This window comes from Crinia signifera, chromosome 1 (assembly GCF_055691185.1).
Source record: "Crinia signifera chromosome 1, ASM5569118v1, whole genome shotgun sequence".
NCBI lineage: Eukaryota > Metazoa > Chordata > Amphibia > Anura > Myobatrachidae > Crinia > Crinia signifera.
Window position 1 is genome coordinate 185,721,771 of NC_139217.1, and position 22,327 is coordinate 185,744,097.

At 44.1% G+C, this 22,327-nt stretch overlaps 1 protein-coding gene across 1 annotated transcript in view; it reads left to right on the top strand.

Moving 5' to 3' along the window:
- SLC39A8 (solute carrier family 39 member 8) overlaps positions 1-22,327 on the top strand; it is a 76,817-nt gene that overhangs the window by 50,530 nt on the left and 3,960 nt on the right. The window contains exons 3-7 of the mRNA XM_083179022.1: positions 9,338-9,507; positions 9,877-9,999; positions 10,095-10,256; positions 14,551-14,758; positions 17,848-18,032. Of these exons, the coding sequence (XP_083035148.1) occupies positions 9,338-9,507; positions 9,877-9,999; positions 10,095-10,256; positions 14,551-14,758; positions 17,848-18,032 (848 nt within the window). The remainder of the gene's footprint in view (positions 1-9,337; positions 9,508-9,876; positions 10,000-10,094; positions 10,257-14,550; positions 14,759-17,847; positions 18,033-22,327) is intronic.

The following is a 22,327-nucleotide window of genomic DNA, read 5'->3' on the forward strand; positions in this document are numbered from 1 at the left end:
TCTCCTCTGTAAATGTACTTGTCTCTCCCTCAGTTTTCTGACTATACTTGCAACTTAACTGTGGCCCCTTCCCCTCTCTTTCAGCAGTGAATACTGAGCAGAAATAATTATTAATATTATCTGCTATTACATTGTCCCCCTCAAGAAAACTTCCACTCTCTGTCTTCAGTCTAATTATTCCACTTTTTGTTTTTCTCCTTTCACTTATATACCTAAAAAAAGTTTCTTCATCCTTTGTGTCCCTTTAGTTAGCTTTTCCTCTTGCACTCTTCTCGCCTTGGTGGACACGTTGTCCCACATAAGACCATGCGGCATAGAGGGCTGAGCCGGCATAACCAGCTCCGTCGAACGCGGCTGTTATTGGTGAAGCCTAGCACCACATGTGTCCATCAACCACGAGGTGAGACAATAGAGTTAGGGGTCGGGTTTGGCGGTACCCTCCAGAGTCCTTACAGCATTTATGTTCTTCTCAAATCTAAGGGGTGGTCCGGGGGTGCACCAGACCACCCATTAGACTGCCCGGCCATTCTGTACCTTTAAATAGAAACACTGCCGCTACCCATTTTATCCCAACAAAAAGATGGCCACGGGAGGGCTGCACACATGCAGAGGAGCATTCCATGGTGCCAAAGCATCATTTGATAAAAAGTTTATTCTTTAAAAATCAATTTCAGGATACACTGGAATGAATAAAACGTACCGCAAATAGCGGTTACCACAACCGCAAGTGATATCAGCATATGAAGTCTGCCACAGCGCAGTAATGTCGGAGCGGTTACACTCACAATTTCTTCCGTCGCCAGGCCACGCTCCAACGCGTTTCGTGACTAGGACTTCGTCAGAGGGCTGGCCTGGCGTTGGTCAGTAACCTCTGAATACCCTGTTGCAGGAGGGGTGTTGCTCATTAGATACGCCTCTCCTACAGCCGGAGTTTTAACTGTTTAATGACTACGTCTATTGACATTCTAAACAGATACATGCTTATTTAGTAACAGCCATAAAAAAACATAAAAAATATGTATAAGATATACACCATAATTGTAATCTGTGAACGCAAGAATATATATATATATATATATATATTTTGAAAAAAATAGATGTCACTCCAGGCGCTTTTGGGGAGGATTGCAGATTGAGGTGATGGGTGTCAGAACAGCATATAGGTGGCGAGGCGTGACAGTGGAGGGTGAACATGGAGGTGTCAGTTATACAGTACTAATATTTAGATTTGTGTATACATACAGTATATATATATATACATATATATATATATACTACATGGCTACATAGGGGCAATAATAGCAGTAGTATTAGGGGCAGTGACAGAGGTATTGATGGTAGCAAATAGCAGCAGTGATGGTGGCAGTGATTGTGGATTGATTGTGGAAGTGATGGGGTTGTGGCAGGGGTAGTGACAGGGGTAGTGATGGTGGCAGTGATAGTGACAGTAATGGGGGTAGTAATAGCGGCAGTGATAGGGGTAGTCATAACAGCAATGATAAGGGCAGTGACAGGGTTAGTGATGGCAGCAGTGATAGCGGCTGTGATAGGGGAAGTGATGGAGGTAGTGATAGTGGCAGTAATATTGACTGTGATGGGGTATAGATACAAAAGGAGGTGTTTCACACAAACCGCTCAATGTATAACCTCATAGAGCAGAGAAATAAGTTAAAACAGATATCACCATTTGTTTCCAACTGGTTCCTTAATTAAATGATTCAATAGGCAGGCTTTGTGACCTGAAATGATAGCCCCCATATCTCACAATTTATGTGAGTGGGTGGAATAGAGGAACAATATAGTGCAAATTATCCTTTGTTAAAAAGAGAATTTAATACAAGTCCGCACTTACAAAGAGTAGACTTTAAAAACAGCATGAGATAACATCCCCAATAAGGCAAAGCTGCTAACAGTCAGATGGATCAGGCACACACAGTCGCAGGTCCATATACCAGTCCGGAACTAAGGAATGGAGTGTGATGGGGGATAGTAATAGGGGCAGTGATGGTTGTAGTAACAGGGGTAGTAATAGTGGCAGTGACGGGGCTAGTGATAGGGGCAGTAATAACAGCAGTGATGGCGTAATGATAGTACTGTAGTTATTGGGGCAGTGAACACGGCAGTGATGGGCAGTGGCATAATAATAAAGGGTGTGACTTGGGGGGCTGAGGCTCCAGCAGACTATCCCCTGCACCCTCTAATAAAATGTTTACTCACTTTTTATTTGTAATAATCGGCGGATTTATGTCCCACACAGACGCATTGTACTTACATGGAGGTAGACGAAAGGAGGAAGCCGCATCAAGAACATCTGCTTTGTTTAATGGGGATACAGACAGTTGTCTGCACTGCTGCACAGGGCTGGCTACATGACAGTGTACGGGGAGGGAGGCGGGAGGAGGGAGCTGCGTCTTCTGCAGATTCTGTCAGTGTAGATGAGCCTGCAGTAGCGTAGCCAGGGCTGCTTGGATGACGGACACTGACTGATACAGTGGCAGCCCCGGCTCCGCTACTGCAGGCTCAGCTACACACACTGGCCCTTATTCTGATCTAAGCGGTAACGGCCGCTTGCGGCCGTTCCGCCGATGTTTTCGCTCTGCGCATGTGCAGAGGGCACTCTGCGCATGTGCAGGCGAAATCGCCGCACATTTTTTTTTACCGCCGCAAAGGGGGTGGATAGGGGCGTGAGGGGCTACTTAGCCTCATTTCCCTATGCATACGCCCCGCGTTTCATGGGCGTTCCCATGCAAACGCGGGACGTACGCATGGTAATGAGGCTGTGACGCATGTGTTGGGGGCGGGCATCTGACATCGCCGGATGTCAGCTGCCCGCCCCCATACATGCTTTCACACGGACAAGTGTCCGTGAGGTCTATGGGTGCGGGAGCTGGTGGAGCGTGCGGCCCTGCCTTCGATGGTCGGCGACCATCGAATGCAGGGGGCTGCTCCAAGATGGTGGAGGCGTATCCCCCGCCATTTTCATGCGGACCGCCACATGTCCGCGTACGGACGGCCGTGGCGATCCGTATGGAAGGCGGGGATTCGCCTGCACGGTCGGAGCCGCATATGCGGCTCCGGCCGCACCAAGCAGAATAAGGGCCACTGACGTAATCTGCAGCAGAATCTGCAGCAGAAGACGGTTCCCTCCTCCCCTCTCCCTCCGTGTAAGTTCGGCTGTGCGCAACGTAATTCCGGGTAAATATTAGAAATATAAAATGAGGAATTTTTTTTTAGAGGGTGCAGGGGATAGCTTGCTGGGGCCTCGAGCCCCCTGAGCCACTGGGCCCCATAGCAGCTGCATCCCCTGCACTCTCTTTAATTACACCACTGGGCATTGACTTTGTGGGAGCTTCCACAAGTGAAAATGCTGAGATTTAAAAATGACTCCAGGTTTTTTATTTCAACCCCTCCTAGCATTCTTGGCGTCCCCTATGACAGGGGTGGGGAACCTCAGGCCCGGGGGGGGGGGGGGTGGGGGGTAGCCGGTCTGAGTATCCCGCTTGAATGCCCAGCGGCTTTGCTGGGATTCAAGTACAGGGGAATTCTCGCTAGAGGTCGGTAGTTTTTGTGAGATTACTCTTAAATCAACAGCAGCCGTAGACTGTCAGTCCTATTCAGCGGCAGCCGCTGGAGCGTGGGAGGGCTGCAGCAGGACAATTTGTAAGAGAAATTTTTACATATGGCCCCCGAAGTATTCTTCCAAAGGGCCCTTGGCACAAAAAAGATTCCCCACCCCTTCCCTACGACCTCCTATCTGTACACATTGCACATCAAGTGACAAATCACATGTAGCACTCAGGGAAGCTGCTGTGGAAGTTCAGGGTCAATCAGGTCCAACTTGTCCCTCAGGGTTGCCGTGGACGTTGGGGACCCTTATTAAATATGTTTTCTATCCCTAGCCTTTCAGATAAGAGATGCTCAACCTGTATTTAATGCTTGTGCATGCAATGCTTGTCTTTATTATCACATGCAGTTCTGATGCCATCTACAGATGTACTCTTTATTGCAATACATTGTATTTAGGAAAATTAAATTACTTTGTAAATGAGTGACTTCATGATAGTAAATGCATATTATAATACTAAAGTTTGCAGTGCAGTGAAAAAAACCATTGCTGATCATAAAATTATCAGAATCTTGGCATAGTCTCATTCATGTACCTTGCGGTAAAGCACACAGTAAGTACAGAATAATGATTATAGCAAGGTAAAAGAATGATTTATGTTCCTAGACATGTTTAATCTTCAGTGTGCCTAAGGTCTCTCCAAGGTGGTGAGTGCTGACAGGTGCAATAGCTGCTTGCCAAGACAGAATCACTTAAGCTCAGTATGCCCATTGCGTTCTCTTTTTTTCTATTTAGCTTTAATTCTAAGAGTTGCCCATATCACATTTTCAGCTAGTGCAGTGTTCAATGTACAGAAGTCTCTTTCCTGGTGGTCACGGTTACTTATTTTCACTTGATAGGGCACACTTTTAATGTGTGTTGTCCAAGCTATGCGGATTCCCGTTACAATGTTATTTTACTCTCTTACAGCAGTAAATCATGTGTATTGTTACACCGTACTCAGTATTTGGCATCATACTGAATCGTTTCCATTTATTTTCTGTGTTGCAGTATAAAGTTACCGTACTGTATGCCAACTAAGCAGATGCCAGTATGTACCATGTACTAAAGCTTGTGAGTAGGGATTAGTGCATTCGGACCTTGGAGATCCAAATGCTACCGAACTGCGCGATCCGGGGCTGGAATCCGAGTGGGGCTCGGTTGTTCCCGACATATTTGGACCCCAGAACACGGCAAAATGTCATCATCCTGGTGTCGGATTCTCTCAATATCCGGACCCTATACAAGTCCGGGCGGCTCTGCGCCATTTTCACTCCAGTCCTGGAGGGGGTAGTGAGAAGACGTGTCTTAGTGGAAAAATGACATGGCGTGGGGTGACCTGATCTACTGTATCACTGAGGGGGTGACCTGCTCGGCTTACACCAATTAGACTCTCCAGGGGATTTGTGGTATCTGACAACGCCACCAATATTGTGCGGGCATTACTTCTGGGCAAATTCCAGCACGTCCCATGTTTTGCTCACACAAATATTTGGTGGTGCTTCATTTCTTGAAAAATGACAGGGGCGTGCAGGAGATGCTTGCGGCGGCCCTCAAAATTGTGGGCCACATTTGCACCTTAAACAAGAGGCAGCGATGCGGTTGAACTCAACCCTCTATATGCTATAAAGGCCATTCAAGCCTACACAGCCAGCTACGACATAGGCACAGAAGCGGGGACTCAAGTGCAGTTGAGAATGATTTCCATGTTGTGCAATGTTCTCCAACCCTTAGAACTCACCACATGTGAAATCAGTTCAGACACTGCCAGCTTGAGACAGGTCATTCCGCTCATCAGACTTTTGCAGAAGCAGCTGGATAAAGTGAAGGAGTAGCAAAAAAAGGAGCAATTCCACTAAGTATGTTGGACTTGTGAATGAAGCTCTTCATTTGCTTTGCCAGAATTCGAAGGTGGTCAATCTGTTAAAATCAGACAACTACATTATGGCCACATGCTCGATGCTCGGTATAAAGCCTCCAGTATGTTGTGCCTGTTTCCGGCATACACAAGTCTGCAGTGATGTGACCTGAAGTGGACTGGATATGGAAACAGCTCCCCCTTCATTTCCTACTGCAACTAGGTCTGTGAGGAAACAATTCAGATTTCCTAACCAACCAGCTGGCAGTGATGCAGGGCAGACAGGAGTGAATTTGAACATCTGGTCCAGACTGAAGGACCTGCCAACAATTTCTGACTTGTCTACTGTCACTGCATATGATGCTGTCACCATTGAGAAATGGTGGAGTATTACATTGGTGACTGAATCCAAGTAGGCATGTCAGACAGTCTGTACCTGTACTGGGAGGAAAAAGAGGCAATTTGGAGGCCCCTTTACAAATTGGCTCTAATTTACCTGAGTTGTCCCCCCTCCAGTGTGTACTCTGAGTTATTAGTGCAGCCGGAAATGTTATTGAGGTTAATAATAGCATAGGAACAACAACAAAAAAACACTCAAATTCTGTAAATTTAGCTGGTTTTAGTTATTTAAAACAAAAAAAGGTACTTGTGTTGTTTCAAGGCACCATCATGGCGCCATGCGTCTGTGTCCAGCTGCGGGGCTGAAAAGTCTATGCCAACGTGTATAGTTCGTATCCCCACTATCCACGTTGGCATGGAGTTGATTTTATATAGCATGGCGAGCGTAGCAAGCCACCGAGCCAGCAGCGTGGGCGAGCGTAGCGAGCCCCACAAGGTGACACAAGTACCAAAAAAATACAGATCCAAGACCAAAATCCGAGAGGGTGGTTTTGGCAAAACCAATCCAGATCCAAAACACGATGGGAGATCCAGATTCAAAACCAAAACACGAAACATGAAAAGTGCCCGATGCACATCTCTAATAGTGATATTTTCTTCAAAACCAACTTTGCAAATAATATCTACAGTTGGGTACACATTAGATGTTGTGCAAAGGACACAATGGTCAGCTCGACTTTCTTTGGACTCCCAGTGAAATGATGTAGGGAGTTATTCAGACCTGATTGCTGGGCTGCTAATTTGTAGAGCCAGAGTGAAATCCTGCCCTGTGCAAGCCTTGCAAAAAGCTTGTGACTGACCATCAAATTATTTTCCAGTGTGTGCAGTCTGTGAGTAGCCCAGGACCTAATCGGACGGTACGAAACAGGCTGTTCCGGGCCAGAGCTGATGTTACTTACCTTCCTTGAAAATGCCCTGCCACGCCTGCGTTTTTCCTAACACTGTCAGTAAATGGCTGGGTGACATCCACAAATGCTGGCATTCTGTCAATCAACTTGTGTATAGCCAGTGATGAAAAAAAAAATGCAGGAAATTATTGCAGGATGGCTTCACACATGTGTACTGTGAGTCATGAACATTTGCAGTTGATCAATCATTGCCTGGCCTGCGAATGTGCAGCCCTGTGATCAGGACTGAGTTGCCCCCATAGTCCCTGCACACTGTGCAATCTTGCAAATGACCAAACGATATATCATGCGTCTTATGGTAGTTTACAATTGTCACGGGTGGAGGGCTGGGATGGATCGTGAGGTGCTCAGGAATCACTTTAGGACCAGATGGAGTAGGGTTAAAGCGAGCTGGTTTTATTATAGAAGGTTTCATAAATGAAAATAAATCACTTATTCAAATAACGGCTTTGACATAAGGAAAAAAAGGAAAGTCCCAAATAACGTCTTTGAGCAAAGTCTTTAGAAACAATGGAAATAATAATAAAAGGTAATACGGCTTGCATAAACTCACGAGGTGGCCGGTAAGACTGAGGGAGATCCAATATACGGGAAAGAGAGCTTTGATGATGGAATGGAGGTTTTATGGCAAAGACAGGCAATGATGGAAATGAATAAAAGTCCAGGCAAGGTCACGGGAAAGAAGTGGGTGATGATCCAGAAAGTACGGAGAAGACTGTAAGTGGGTGGTTTCCAGGCTGCAGGATACCCCAGGAGGCGATGTCACTTTGTGAAGTGCAGAGGGACTTCGGGGTACCGGCAGTGGCCCACGGACAGGTAGCACTGGTATCACCGACGAACAAGCAGGAAGGCACTGAGAGGTCAGGATTCCCAGAGTCAGTAGCAGGGCGGACTGAAGGCTGCAGTGGACAGGAGTAGCAAGGAGTCTCCAACTGCACAAGGCTAGGAAACCTTTGCACTGACACCAGTTCAACAGGACAGATCCCCTAAATACATAGTGGGCGGCTGTCATTGATTTAGACGGTGCAGGAAGGCAGGAAACCTGAACCTGGCGTCCAATCTGCATTTTTGCCCACATCCAAGATGGCGGCGCCGGCCTTCCGGCCCCGCCTCAGTCACAACTCCCCTGGGACTCACAGGGACCCGCCCCCATCACACAGTGCCTCCCGGCCGGCCAGGACACAGCAGCGCGCCCACACCAGAGCCCCAGAACGGACAGGCGGTGGTGGGCACGGAGGGGTGAGTACTGGACCCGCCGTGCCCCGCGGCCGTCCGTGACAACAATATATCAAATATATGAAGTATTTAATGTGTACGCAATGCACAATTTGCTGAAAACCATTGACGATATCATCCATTTGACCTGCATGCATGACCAATTTGAAGATGCGACATAGGACTTATGGGAGAGCGCAATAGTATGTACACACTTGAGGATGTGAACGTTTTGTTGCTCCGATCTGTTGGAAAAAGGCCAATCGATCAAAAATCATCCTGTGTGTACCCAGTGTTAGTTCTTACAATCCATTAAGTCACCTATTTAGAATTAAAGCCAGGTACACACTATTATTTAAATAATATTTGCAGATAATGACATGTTCTAAAAACTGTCCAGTGTGTACCCACTACATCATTATCGATTAGTGCTCCTGCAGGTTGCTAGCGACATACTACAACATCTGTACATGCAGCTCAATTGGGGATGTTGCTAGCAATGCCATGCTGCTTGATCCCGCTCCCCCCACCTTCCTGCCGTCGATTGTTGCTGTATGCATTTGCTGTATGCCAGCCTCCCAACTTATTCTCTGTCCATATATTTCTTCTTCTCCCCTCTATGTAGGCTCTAAGCCAGTAACATAACAATATTTTGAATTCAAATAGATATTAGCTGCTCCCTCATCTGTGTACACAGTGAGGAATACAATTAACTGCCAAGTAGTGTGTGCATGCCTAGTGTCTGGCTCTGCATTCATCAGCGGAAGTTGATTGAGGATTTCTCTCTGATAAAACAATGAGATAAAATAGCATGATACATACGTATGACCGGCGGTCAGGTTGCATCCCAAAGGAGGGAATCTTAAGAGGGGTTAGGTAAGTATACTTACCCTCCCCCTGCCCACTAAACCTCCCTTCTAGCAGCCTAACCCTAACCCCCCCCCCCTGCAGCCTGACCCTAACCCTCCCTGCTAGTGCCTATCCTTAACCCTCACACCACGCTCCCTAAACTTAACTTCCCCACCTGCAGCCTAACCCTCCCATTTAAGTGCCTAACCATAGCCCCCCCTCTCTGCATCTTAACCTTCCCCCCTCCCCCCACAGCCTAACCTAAAGTTGCACCCTTGTGCCTAAACCTAACCCCGCCTTCCTTGGCGTACCTCTTCCACTACCCAGTGTACTTACCTTCAGAATCCCGGCACAGCTGCAAAAACAGTTTTAGTAAGTATTCCCCTGAATATAACATATGAATATTTTTTTGTTATGTATTGTGTCGAATTTGCTATTTTATGCTGCTCTCTTTAGTTGTAATGCTTTTAGTTACATTACCTTTTCTTCTTTTCTGTTTTGCAGTTTGGGGATTTGGCTTCCTGACAGTAACAGTTATTAATTTGACATCCCTGGTTGGATTATTTATAACTCCTTTTGTAAAGAAGCCTTACTTTAAAAAAGTGTTAACTTATTTTGTGGGTCTCGCCATTGGAAGTTTGGTTTCCAACTCTATATTTCAACTTATACCTGAGGTATGTGAATTGTGTTTTTATTACAATATATAAATATGAAAAAATGTCAAATCTCTTTTTCTGCTGCTTTCCTTTCATGCACAAAGAACTGTGCAGGGTTCCTGGTGATGGTATAAAGTGGGAAATATAACTTTAAGGTACATATGACTTCATCAAAAGGAATATAATGAAATTCAATTCTAAATAATGATGTCTTCTCAAATGATATTTGTTTTAACACATGAAGAAAATGACAAGGCCGCATTGTGACATCTGGTGGTGTTTATTACACAATGCAAATGTGGCCAGTACAGACTGCCTTTGTTGTCCTTTGAAAGTAACTACAGTACAGTAAAAAAGTAGAACTAACACTTGTGGATCTTGTTGCAGGCATTTGGATTTGATCCTAAACATGATAATTACATTACAAAAGCAGTGGCCATTTTTGGTGGATTCTACCTGCTATTGTTTATCGAGAGAATACTGAAAATGGCCCTAAACATCTATGGTGAAGTAAGATTATTTATTTAATGATATTACAGTATATGGAAGATAATTTTATGCAGTCTTGGAATCAAAAATCCAACTTGTTTATTTTATTGTCTTAGGGTGTCCACACCCACTTGGAAATTGACAAGCATCATCAGCAAGAAATGAACTCAGAACATCAGAAAAGCATAACTACAAATGGAGTCACTGTGTTTGTGAATTCGGCGATCACAGAAGAAAATGGTGCAGTTAGTCTAGATCAAGTCAGCATGGTTTCAAAGGTATTTTAAAATAGCTGAGGAATTATTTAAAATTTTTATTCATGTACACTATACTATTTATTATTTATTTATGTTAGATTTGTGTGATTTATTTTGTTTCTGTGCTGGGTAAATACTCGCTGCATTCTTTTTACACTGCAATTAAGATTTCAAGGTTTCAACACACCCCACCCAAATGTAAAGGCCCCCTTACACTTGTTCAACTTATTGTTCAACAAATTGACTGGGGGTGGGCCCATGGGAACACCATAGAATGTTTACCACTTGATGGTGGCAAACATTGGAATGGTAAAACCACTACTATCGCTACAAAAAAGACATAATAGATGGCACTCATGAGACTTTTCAAATTCAATGAAGGTGCAGGTTCAGTTTTATTATTGATGTTTCGGGAAACTAATTCCCATCCTTAGAACTTACTGGGATTCGGTCAATAAGAAAACTGCACCTTCGTCAAATCTGAAAATTCTTGTGAGTAGCCCATACTTTGTATGTTCTGTATTAGGGGTTCATCTACCAGAGCAAGTGACCCTTGCAGGGTGCTGGAGTGCCGGGGACCAAACAGTAGTATGTACATTCTGACAGGTGCTCCGACAACACTCTGACCCTTTCCCCTACCCCCCTAACACTAACCGTTCCTTGTAGCAGCCTGACCCATCTTTTACCCCTTTCCATGCAGTCTGACCCTAACCCTACAAGCTAGTGCCTAACTGTAACCTATGAACCCCACCACCTAATACCCCCACAGCCTAAACCTAACCCGCATCCCTGTAGCCTAACACTAAGTTCCCCCACTAGTGCCTAACCCTCTCTTTCCCATGAGCGAAATAGCGTTCCCAGCATACTTACCAATCAAAATGGCAACTGTTGGTATTCTGGCATTGGCATACTATTTGGGATTATGGCGCCGATCGCCAACATCCTGACTGCTGGGATGCTATCCGCACCCCCCTCCCACACACACACACACACACACACACACACACACACACACACACACACACACACACACACACACACACACACATATATTTGTTTGTTTTATGTAGCATTTAGACATTACTGTATATTGCATTTAATTGTTATGTACCGTAAAGTACCATGTGGTTTATATGTGTGTGTGTGTGTGTATATATATATATATATATATATATATTTATTATAGTAGCCTAGCACTCCCCTAGTCAGGTTCAGTGACCTCGGTGACCTGCGCAGAGAGGTATATGCAGGTTGAAATGAGGCAGCGACATATATATATATATATATATATACACTAGGTGGCCCATGTGAAAATTTCGCGTTGCAATAAAATACAATTACTTTTATAGCGAGGTTGGTAGTTTGTAGTAGGATGACAGAAGTACCGGTTCATTTGTAGCTATTTGGAGAAACCGAGCAAAACTGTTCTAATGTTTAAAATTGTACCTCATTTATCAATTTTGGTTAAGTAAGAAGGAAGAAAATGGGATAGCCACGATAAATCACCTTCTACAAATAATATATACACTGTATGATGATTACAGGAGGCAGAGGAGTACTATGTATGAGAGAGAGAGGGAGGGGGTGATATGAATGAGTATAGGAGGGAGGGGTGTGATACGTACAGTATAGGAAGGGGAGGGGTGTGTGATATGAATGAGTATAGGAGGGAGGGATGTAATATGTATGAGAAGGGAAGGGAAGGGAGGGGTGTAATATGTATGAGTATAGGATGGAGGGGTGTAATATGTATGAGAAGGGAAGGGAGGGGTGTAATATGTATGAGTATTGGAGGGAGAGGTGTCACATGTAGGGCAATGGGAGGGTTGGGCATGATATATATGAGTATAGGATGGAGGGGTGTAATATATGTGAGAAGGGGAGGGGTCTGATTTGTATGAGTATAACTAATCATCTTAAGGGACCTACACATGGGGAGATGCTGAAGTGTTCAGTGGAGAAAGTAGTCTTTAAAATGGTACCTCATTTATACATTTTTGGCATGGGGCAGCGTCGCGGGGTGCAGCCCGTGTTTCATGGGCATTTCCATGGTAATCGCCGGTGAAGCGGGGGCTTCCCGCACAGGGCACTCGCAGATCAGTGACACCATACAGGGGTGCTGCGAGTGCTGGAGAAATCATTTGATGGTTGCCGAATGATTTCTCCCCAGCTGTGAATGGATGATTATGCAAACCAACCATTCGGAGCTGTGCGGATGGCGAGCAGCCTTTGGTGGACTTGCAATGCTGCGAAATTCGCAGGCTTGCAAATCAACCAGAATAATGTCACTTGTGTAGTGAAGTGCACACACTTTAGTGATACACCAGGGATGTGGCAGCCTTGCTCTATGCTAAGTCCCCCCCCCCCCCTCTAGCATCGGGAGTTGTAGTTTAGTAAATCCTTGCTAATCTACTGTACAACACACTCTGATTCAGACCCTATGGCAGGTATTGGATATATATGCAGTGGTCCCTTCAAGGTAATCTAGGGAGTCTTTAATATTTGCAAGTGACCCCCAAAATGGGTGTTTTCAGGGGATATCCAAAAGATATTGTTTAAAACATATGCCCTTAAATATTAAACATTCTGACTGCTGAAGGCAATATTGGCACAAGATATAGCAAAGTGACTACTTCAATAAAAAGTGTGTTCACATGGTTAGCTTACAATATATTTTGGACACATAATGCAATTCAGGTTCGATTCAGTTTTGATTATCCAATTTTGGCTAACTGCACTTTAGATGTGTTTTAGATTTAAGGGGTGATCACATGGTGCGATTTTGCTTGTGATTTGATACCGAATTGGGATCGGATCAAATGGCAAGCAAAATGCATTTGATTTGTACTATACAGAACAGATCTGTACTATATAGTCTTGCCTGCACAGTTTTCTATTTGAATCGTACACACGGTTCAATTTGGTCTATTTTTCTATTCGATTTTGGTTATATAAGCAAAATCGAATCGAAATTGAATGGACATCAAATGGTTTTAGCCTCATTTGATTCTGATTCGATGCCAAAGCGGCATCAATATTGAATAGAAAAATAGACTGTGCAAGCAACACTATGGCAAGTAGTCAATGAGAAATATTGCGATGTGCAGCAAATCCAGTTTAGGATTCGCTGCACAATCGCCGGGTTCCCGAGGGCTGGAGCACTCTCACTCTATTCAACGCCGCAGGGGCTCGCTGCCCCTGACGGCCATTTTTAACCCCTGCGGTGAATGCCGCAGGTAGCCGGGGGACGGCAGAAGGCAGGGAGATGGAAGCCTCCCTGCCTGTGCCGGAATGTGTGGGAGGGTAAGGACGGCTCCTGGGGACACAGGCAGCAGAAGCTGCACCCCCCGGAGAGCTGGCAGGGAAAGCGGTTAGGGAGCGCTGCACTGGTCCCGCTCATGCATATGTAATGAGCGGGACCAGTAAGCTGTGAATATCTAATGAGCGGCTCCCCGTCCCCATGATGTCATGTGTAAAAAAAAAAAAAATGAAATATATATTCATGTGCTGCAAGCACATAAATCCAAATAGCATGCCCCTTCACAAAATAAAATGACAGATTTTTTTACACCAAAAAAAAAAAAAAAAATCCTTTATTTTAAAAGAACACATTCCAGTTCACCTTAAAAAGATGTCAAATGCAAAATAGTGAATCACGGCGAAAATCATGGTGAAAGCAGTTTGTCATCCTTGCATTGAATACACTCTCGGCGAATCACAGTGAAAACCCCATTGAAATACACCAGCGAATTGCAGCGAGCATGAAACGGAGAACTGGCCGGCATTCGCTGCCTGCTTTTGGCGAACAGTGAACATTGAATAGGGTGAATCACATTTTCAGTGAAAAAGAATCACAGCAAGGAGTGAAAACAGCCGGATTCGCTGAAAAAAAACGATGCATCGGGAGCATTGAATACTGCCTTATATAGTACAGATCTGTACTATATAGTCCAAATTGAATGCGTTTTGCTTGCCGATCATTTCAATCCCGATGATCGAATCTCAATCAAAATTGCACCGTGTGAACACCCCTTTAGTCTATCTTGTAATTTGGCCCAATATATTCTACATGCAAGATAGACTTGCCAGCACAGTCTATTTTTCTATTTGATACTGACTAAACGGGGGGAGCGCAACAATGTGCGATTCAGACTAACTCTTGCAAAACTGGAATTAAATCTAACGCCTAATGCATAAATGGTCAGACAGAAATAGCTACATCACCACCTCCATCTTCATGGCAATGTTGCCATGGAAACATTTTTGTGGTCATTTTGATGAGCATTGGTAATATAATATGTGGCATATGTTTTAGGTCTCAAATGAAGGATTTTGTTGCTGTAAAATTAGAAAATGGACACCCCTGAAAGATATTGGGACATTAGCGTGGATGATTACAATGAGTGATGGTCTGCATAACCTCATCGATGGGCTTGCTATTGGGGCATCATTTACCCTTTCTCCTATGCAAGGGCTGAGTACATCTATTGCAATTCTGTGTGAAGAGTTTCCCCATGAATTTGGTAAGCAATGTAATCCTTATTAAAATGACTGTATATTTAAATTAATATTTTGTTCAATATCAACATACAATGCAGTATATGACATTACAATAGAGCAGTGGTTCCCAAACTGTGTGCCTAGGCACCCTGGGGTGCCTCATGACACTTGCAGGGGTGCCTCTGGTTGGTGGACCAGGATCAATTCATATTATTTATGGTCAATGAAAAAGGCAAAACCAGTGCTGGTGGCTGCCAATCATAGTATATGTAACAAACAGGAGCAAACCCTGTCCCTCACCACATAACTGTGACATATACACACAATGCACTTAATTTAATATATGTTTCCGAATTTCTCAATAAAAAACATTTGGTCTAGGAAAAATTTTGATGCTCTAGGGTGCTGTTATACAAAACAGTTTGGGAATCACTGCAATAGAATATACTTTTCCATTTCATTTACATAGTTAAATTAACCAGTTTCAAAATTTGATTGTAAATTGTACTAAAGTTATCTGTATAACTTAAACGGGTGTGGATCCTATTGTCGACCGACTTAGGTCGACAGTCATTAGGTCAACACCGTTGGGTCGACAGGCAGCAAGGTTGACAGGGTTCTAGGTTGACATGGGTGGAGGTCGACAGGTGTCTAGGTCGACATGGGACAAGGTCGACATGGGTTTAGGTCGACAAATGCGTTCGGTTGACATGGGTTAGTTCGACAGGTCGCGAGGTCGACATGGTTTTTTTCACTGTTTTTTTTTACCCGAATGTTGACAAAGTCGACATGGACACAGTTGGAAGTCAACTGCAGCCCCTCGCATTGCTCACTTCGCTCGCGATGCTTCGGGCACTATTTTGTTCTCCCACCACGCCATAATGGATGGTAGGGCATGAAATACCGCCTGTCGGCACGTCGCCTCAAAAAAGAGTGAGAAAACACCTCGTGACCTGTTGACCTGACCCATGTCGATCTAATGCATTTGTCGACCTAAAACCATGTCGACCTTGTCCCATGTTGACCTAGACACCTGTCGACCTTCATCCATGTTGACCTAGAACCCTGTCAACCTTGTTGCCTGTCGACCTAAGTCGGTCGACAATATGACCGTATGCCACTTAAACATTACTTAGACAGATATAGAACAAGGTAAAATATGATTTTGAGTAAGAACTATTGCAGATGGCATTAGTATTTTAGATTAAGTGATCCTCAACTCTATAAACAATACTCATTTAATATGTATATGTATATATATATATATATATATATACAGTGGTCGAAGTGGAAATTTTGAAGTGGGGGTATGGAAATTTTGAAGTGGGGGTATGGAAAAGTAAAGAGTGAATATAGTGCGCACCTTCGGACACCCCCCTGTCCATCAACGTCCCCTGCCAGACTGCCCCGTTGTACAGGGGTATTACAAAAGCACAATATGCGCTGCTGAGTGATCAGAGAGCATCCTGAGGGGGAAAAAAAAGTTGTTTTTCTTATCTTCAGATTAAAGTGGCGGTATGGCATACCCCCGTATACCGCCCCACTTCGACCACTGTATATATATATATGCACAACAAGGAATGACTCTAGTCGCGCCACAGAGATGGCTGCTACTCTAAAAGACCCCCCTGTTAGCGGGAGACAAATGGGTATAGAGATAGATAGAGAGCGCCAAAGGATTCCACCACCTTATGTGTGATGAACAGAAAGAACATGTACCTGTATATGTTCTTTCTGTTCATCACACATAAGGTGGTGGAATCCTTTGGCGCTCTCTATCTATCTATCTATCTATCTATCTATCTATCTATCTATATATATATATATACTAAAATCCATGCGACACAAATGGATTACATTTAATTGGGATAATTGGCTGAATTAAGTCACATACAGTACCTCTAGGGTGGAGACAATACAATGTGATCAATTGTATCCTTGCAACTCATGCTAAATGGAATGTGCTGCAAGTGTATGTAGGCCGTATCATCACTCACTTTCATAAACACAATTATGCCCCTTTCAGACCGCACTTTAAAAACGGTATATTGCCGTTTTTTTACCGTTTTAAAACGGTAATGTGTGCGGTCTGAAAGGTGCAGGACCACTTAACCGGTTAGAAAAAAACGTTTTTTCTAACCGGTTAAAATGCAGGGTCCTACCCGTTTCAGAACCGGTATTTTAGGCTCAAAATCGGTTCTGAAATGGTATTTAGGACCCAGCCAATGAGCTGGGTCCTAAATTCAGCACAGTGAATACTTAATGAGCGCTCATTAAGTATTCACAGCACTGGAGCCCCCCCCCCCGCGTGTCGACACCCCCCGCGCGCGTGTCGACTTACCCCGTGCCGGTATCTCCGTTGTGGTTCCCAGCACTGCAGCTCAGTATGCTCGGAAAGCACTTATGAAAAAAGTGTCTTTCAGAAAATGGCTGCCCCCATACGAAAGACAGTTTTTTTAAACAGGGTTTCCTATGGGGCAGCCATTTTCTGGAAGACACTTTTTTCATAAGTGCTTTCCGAGCATACTGAGCTGCAGTGCCGGGATCCACAACGGAGGTACCGGCACGGGGTAAGTCGACACGGGGGGGGGGGGGGGGGACACGCGCGGGGGGGGGGGGGAGTCGACACGTGCGGGGGGCGTCGACATGCGCGGGGGGCGTCGACATGCGCGAGGGGGCGTCGACACGCTCTCGGTCGACACGCACGAGGGGGGGGAGGAGGGGGGAGCTGCACGGAGGGGAGGGCTGAAGGCTGCACTGGCTTTGACCCTGTATTTGGAAAGTTTCCAAAAACGGGTCTGCCAGTGTCAAAAAATCGGCACTTAAACGGTAATATACCGTTTAAGTGCTGCGGTGTGAAAGGGGTTTTATCTGGCAGATCCGTTTTTGGAAACGTTTCCAAATACAGGGTCAAAGCCAGAGATGCAGTCTGAAAGCAGCATTACATTGTTATTAAAAATACAGTGTGATCAACTTTGACTTAGTATTTATCATCATTGCAAGCAACATTAAAATAGGAGAGTAGGTAAAATATGAGTTTTCATAATAGTCATACTTTTTAAGCCAAATAAATAATACTATGATATATGACATTATTTTTTGTTTATTTCAGGTGATTTTGCCATCTTGATTAGTTCTGGAATGAGTATTCCCCAAGCTTTGTTCTTCAATTTAGTATCGGCCTTCACATGTTACATCGGCCTGATCATTGGGATTGTAGTGGGCAACAATTTTGAACCAAGTTTTATTTTTGGAATAGCTGGAGGCATGTTTCTGTATATAGGACTGGCAGATATGGTAAGATACTTTAGTGTCAGTTATAAATTGCTTTGTGAACCTCTTATTATATACTGTATATTCTAAAACCTATTTGCCACGTCTTCCTAAATGTAGCCGTTTTAAATTATACAAGTTATACTCGTGTACACACAAACACACACACACACACACACACAAACACACACATACCGTATATACTCGAGTATAGGTCGACCCGAATATAAGCCGAGGCATCTAATTTTACAACAAAAAAATAGGAAAACGTATTGACTCAAGTTGGACCCTCACTCGAGTATAAGCCGAGGGGGGCTTTTTCAGCATAAAAAATGTTCTGAAAAAGTAGGCTTATACTTGAGTATATATATATATTTATATGGAAATTTGCAATTGTTACAGCAAGGTTCAAGCACAGATAAGAGAAATAGCATAATAATAAGAACACACATGATAACATAAGATCCAAACAATATAACTCAAGAATCTAAGAACATGCAGGTCTTCTTCAGACCATGACAGTTGTACATTCTAATTGCAGCAGGAAGAAAAGATCTGCGATATCTCTCCATTGAGCATCAAGGGTGAAGCAACCTATCACTGATCATGCTAAACAGATCCCTCAAATAATTTTTGAGCGGGTGTGAAGCATTATCCAATAATGATGTTATCTTGCTTATCATTCTCCTCTCACCTACAATCTCTACTGAATCCAAAGGCATTCCCAGGACAGAACTGGCCTTCCTTACCAGTCTGTTTAGTCTCTTGAGAGATAGATATATATTGATGTGAACAAGACTTCAGTGCCATTGCCCCTTTCATCTTCTGTATTACATCTTGGATGGACTGAGTAGTGGTCCTACTGTAAATTGGCGGCAAGGCAGAAGGAGTCTTCTTTGTGCCTTGGGACTTATTACCTATTGATATTATTGTGTGCACAGACACAGCGTACCACAGCATGTGTGGCCAGCCGAATTCTTAGACCGACCGAATTGGTCTAAATGAGCCCCATAGGTAGGGTAGCTACTAGCTTCTTCTACATAGCTTTAAATGGCACTATTTAGGCCAGCCCCCCTAACACTCTGTAGTACAGCCCATCAGATAAATTGTATGGTACAAGTGTATGCAGTAAGATAAATCGCATCCGATTTGCCAGGGGTTGATAAATTGCATCCAATATATCTTATATGAAATAAGTACTCAAGTAGAAAATCTGACGCAGGACTCCTGGAAATCTGGAGCAATTTCAAGCCTCATATAAATTGCCTTACACAAGGTTCACTGCGGTCTGTAGATTCCACCAGAGATGTATCCTAGTTCAGGTGCCAAATGGTACAAGGAATCACATGCACTGGATAAGATGAAGTCTTGGTCTTTATTTTATATCAGGTAATCAGAATACCAGGTAAACAGCATAGGCAAGGATGCAGACAGCATTGCAGCATACAAATGTCACAGCATAGTACAAACTCCTCAGTATGTTTCAGAGGTCCCTACGGTAGCCCACACTCCTGGCCTATCAACTGGACAGCTATTCCACTATCAGGAACAACAACCTAGGGCCCTGGAAACACTTATATCAGAAAGCCACAGGTGCTGCTAATCAGCCCGACCCTGATCAGATCAATTAGAAAACCTGGATTGACCTAAACTACTACTAGCTCTCAAAAGAAATGGGTTCGACAGATGGATAATTGCGCCCGGGGCTGCTGCTGTATGTAATTTCTGTGGGTCACCACACTCCCACCAACAAAGTACAATGCAACAAAATGAAAAAACACTTCAGCGCTGTCCCTGAAAATAATTTTGGATAGAACTTGCTAGATGATTTTCCTGGTTTGACTGATGTCTTTTAGACACTGTCTAGACAGGATGGGGGCCTTTTACTGACCTCCGTGGGGGTCCCTATATGCACATAAAGGTATATTTTATGTGATTCCAAGGACAGTCTCCCTTCACTCCTCCACTGACCTCACGCTCTTTTTCGTAAGCCCAATGTGAATGTTGACATCAGTCAAACCAGGAAAATCATCTAGCAAGTTCTATCCAAAATTATTTTCAGGGACAGCGCTGAAGTGTTTTTTCATTTTGTTGCAGCATACTACTAGCTCTCATTGAAACTCCAGCCACAAAAGGTGGTATCACTCGCTGGTATAAATATCTGATTTCCAGTTGTCTGAAAAGTAAGTTCCCTTCTCAGCACCGATGGGAGAGGGATTTGCCAAATGTCTTTTCAGATAAGGTGTGGAAATTTATATTCCACTCATGCTTCAAGATTTCTAAATGCATCAACCACGTGGAGATGTACTATAAATTGGTCCATAGGGCCTATCTTACCCCAGACCGACTGCATCAGTTTTGGCCTACCGTCTCCGACCGGTGTTGGAGAGGTTGTGGCTCAGTTGGAGACATTCTGCATATTTTTTGGTCTTGCCCAGCTTTACATTCCTTATGGAAGGAAATATTTCTCCTTATCTCCAATGTATTAAAACACTCTGTACATATGGACCCTCTTATTGCTCTCTTCCACTACTGCCCAGGGGTGCTTTCTAGCAGCGAGAATTACCTCCTTGGTCATATTCTGATCGCGGCTAAAGCCTCTATCGCCCAGTTCTGGAAATCACCTGACATACCAAACATCCATATGATCGAAAACAAGATCCATAAACACTTCCTTTTGAGACATCAGATGTGGTATATTCCCCCAAGGCATCTTCCATCCACTTCAAATGGAACAGTTGGAGGGAATACAGGGAAAGAAAAGGCCAGCCATGTACCCGTAATGCCCTTATAGACCTATCTATACTGGATTCGCCCGGGCAAAATCCCAGTTCTGATCATTAATTGCTGTGAGCAACCCGAACCGTTCCTTTTCCTATTTTCTGCATAACTTGTGTCCTATAATAGAGTCCCTTTATTCTTTCTTCTCTTTTATTCAGTATACTCTAGTCAACCTGACATGCCCTACTCTACAGTTGATACCTGTAATGATGTAACACCTACAGTATGTGCATATGTATATGTATATATATATTTATCTATTATTTTATTTTTTTTATTCTTTTTTGTATGCAATTATTTATTTTCTTTTCCCTTTGTTTTTGATGCTTGGTTTGTACTCCTTATTTGAATTTGTAAATTCAATAAAAATTTAATATAAAAAAAAAAGAAAACCTGGATTGGATCTAATTTACCTGCTACTGCTCTAAAACCTGGGGCGAAATGTAATAGGGTGCGATTTTTTAGACATGTGCGATTTTTGTTTAAAAACGGCCGAAATCGCACATTTTCCGAAAATCGCACATTTAATAGGTTGAAAATCGCGGTAAAAAATCGCACTTTTTACCGCGAAATCGTACTTTTAGAAGTGCGATTTTTAGTCACATTTCAATTCGCATCCAGATGTTTTCCCATTATAAAGTATACAACTCGCAAATGTAATAGGGTGCGATTTTTGGTAAATGTTACCAAAAATCGCAAAAAAAATAGACCAGGTTCTGACAGGCGAATTTGACAGAACCATGCACAGATCATTGAGATCTGTGCATGGTTCTGTTAATAAAAATGTGTAAAAGTGTTTTTATAAAAAAAAAACGGCGTGGGGTCCCCCCTCCTAAGCATAACCAGCCCCGGGCTCATTGAGCCGGACCTGGTTCCAAAAATACGGGGGGACAAAAAGCATAGGGGTCCCCCGTATTTCTGAAACCAGCCCCGGACTCTTGGACCGGTCCTGGTTCCAAAAATATGGGGGACAAAAAATCTGGGGGTCCCCCGTATTTTGAAACCAGCACCGGGCTCCAACAGCCCGCGGTGTCATGCCACAGCCGGGGGACACTTTTTATACAAGGTCCCCCGGCCAAAACATGAGCACCGTGGCTGGTCAGCCTTGGACGGGGTACCTGGAGGAGTGGGGACCCCCCCAATAAAGGGGTCCCCCCCCCCAGGCTTCACCCGTCCAGGGCTGAAGCCCGGGGCTGTCACCGGCGTCCGTGGCCAGTGGACGCCGGCCTGATAGGGTTAAATCCATCATACATATCATTACATTGCTTTTTACCGGCGAACTACAAGTGCCAGCAGACCTCCCCCGCATGCTGGGACTTGGAGAACCACAAGTCCCAGCATTCGGGGCATTAATGGGCCCGCTGGGACTTGTAGTCCACCTGTAAAAAGAATGTTTATAAAAAACACACACAGAGAAGTAAAAGTTTATTACACACACACGCCGGTGACAGCCCCGGGCTTCAGCCCTGGACGGGTGAAGCCTGGGGGGGGACCCCTTTATTGGGGGGGTCCCCACTCCTCCAGGTACCCCGTCCAAG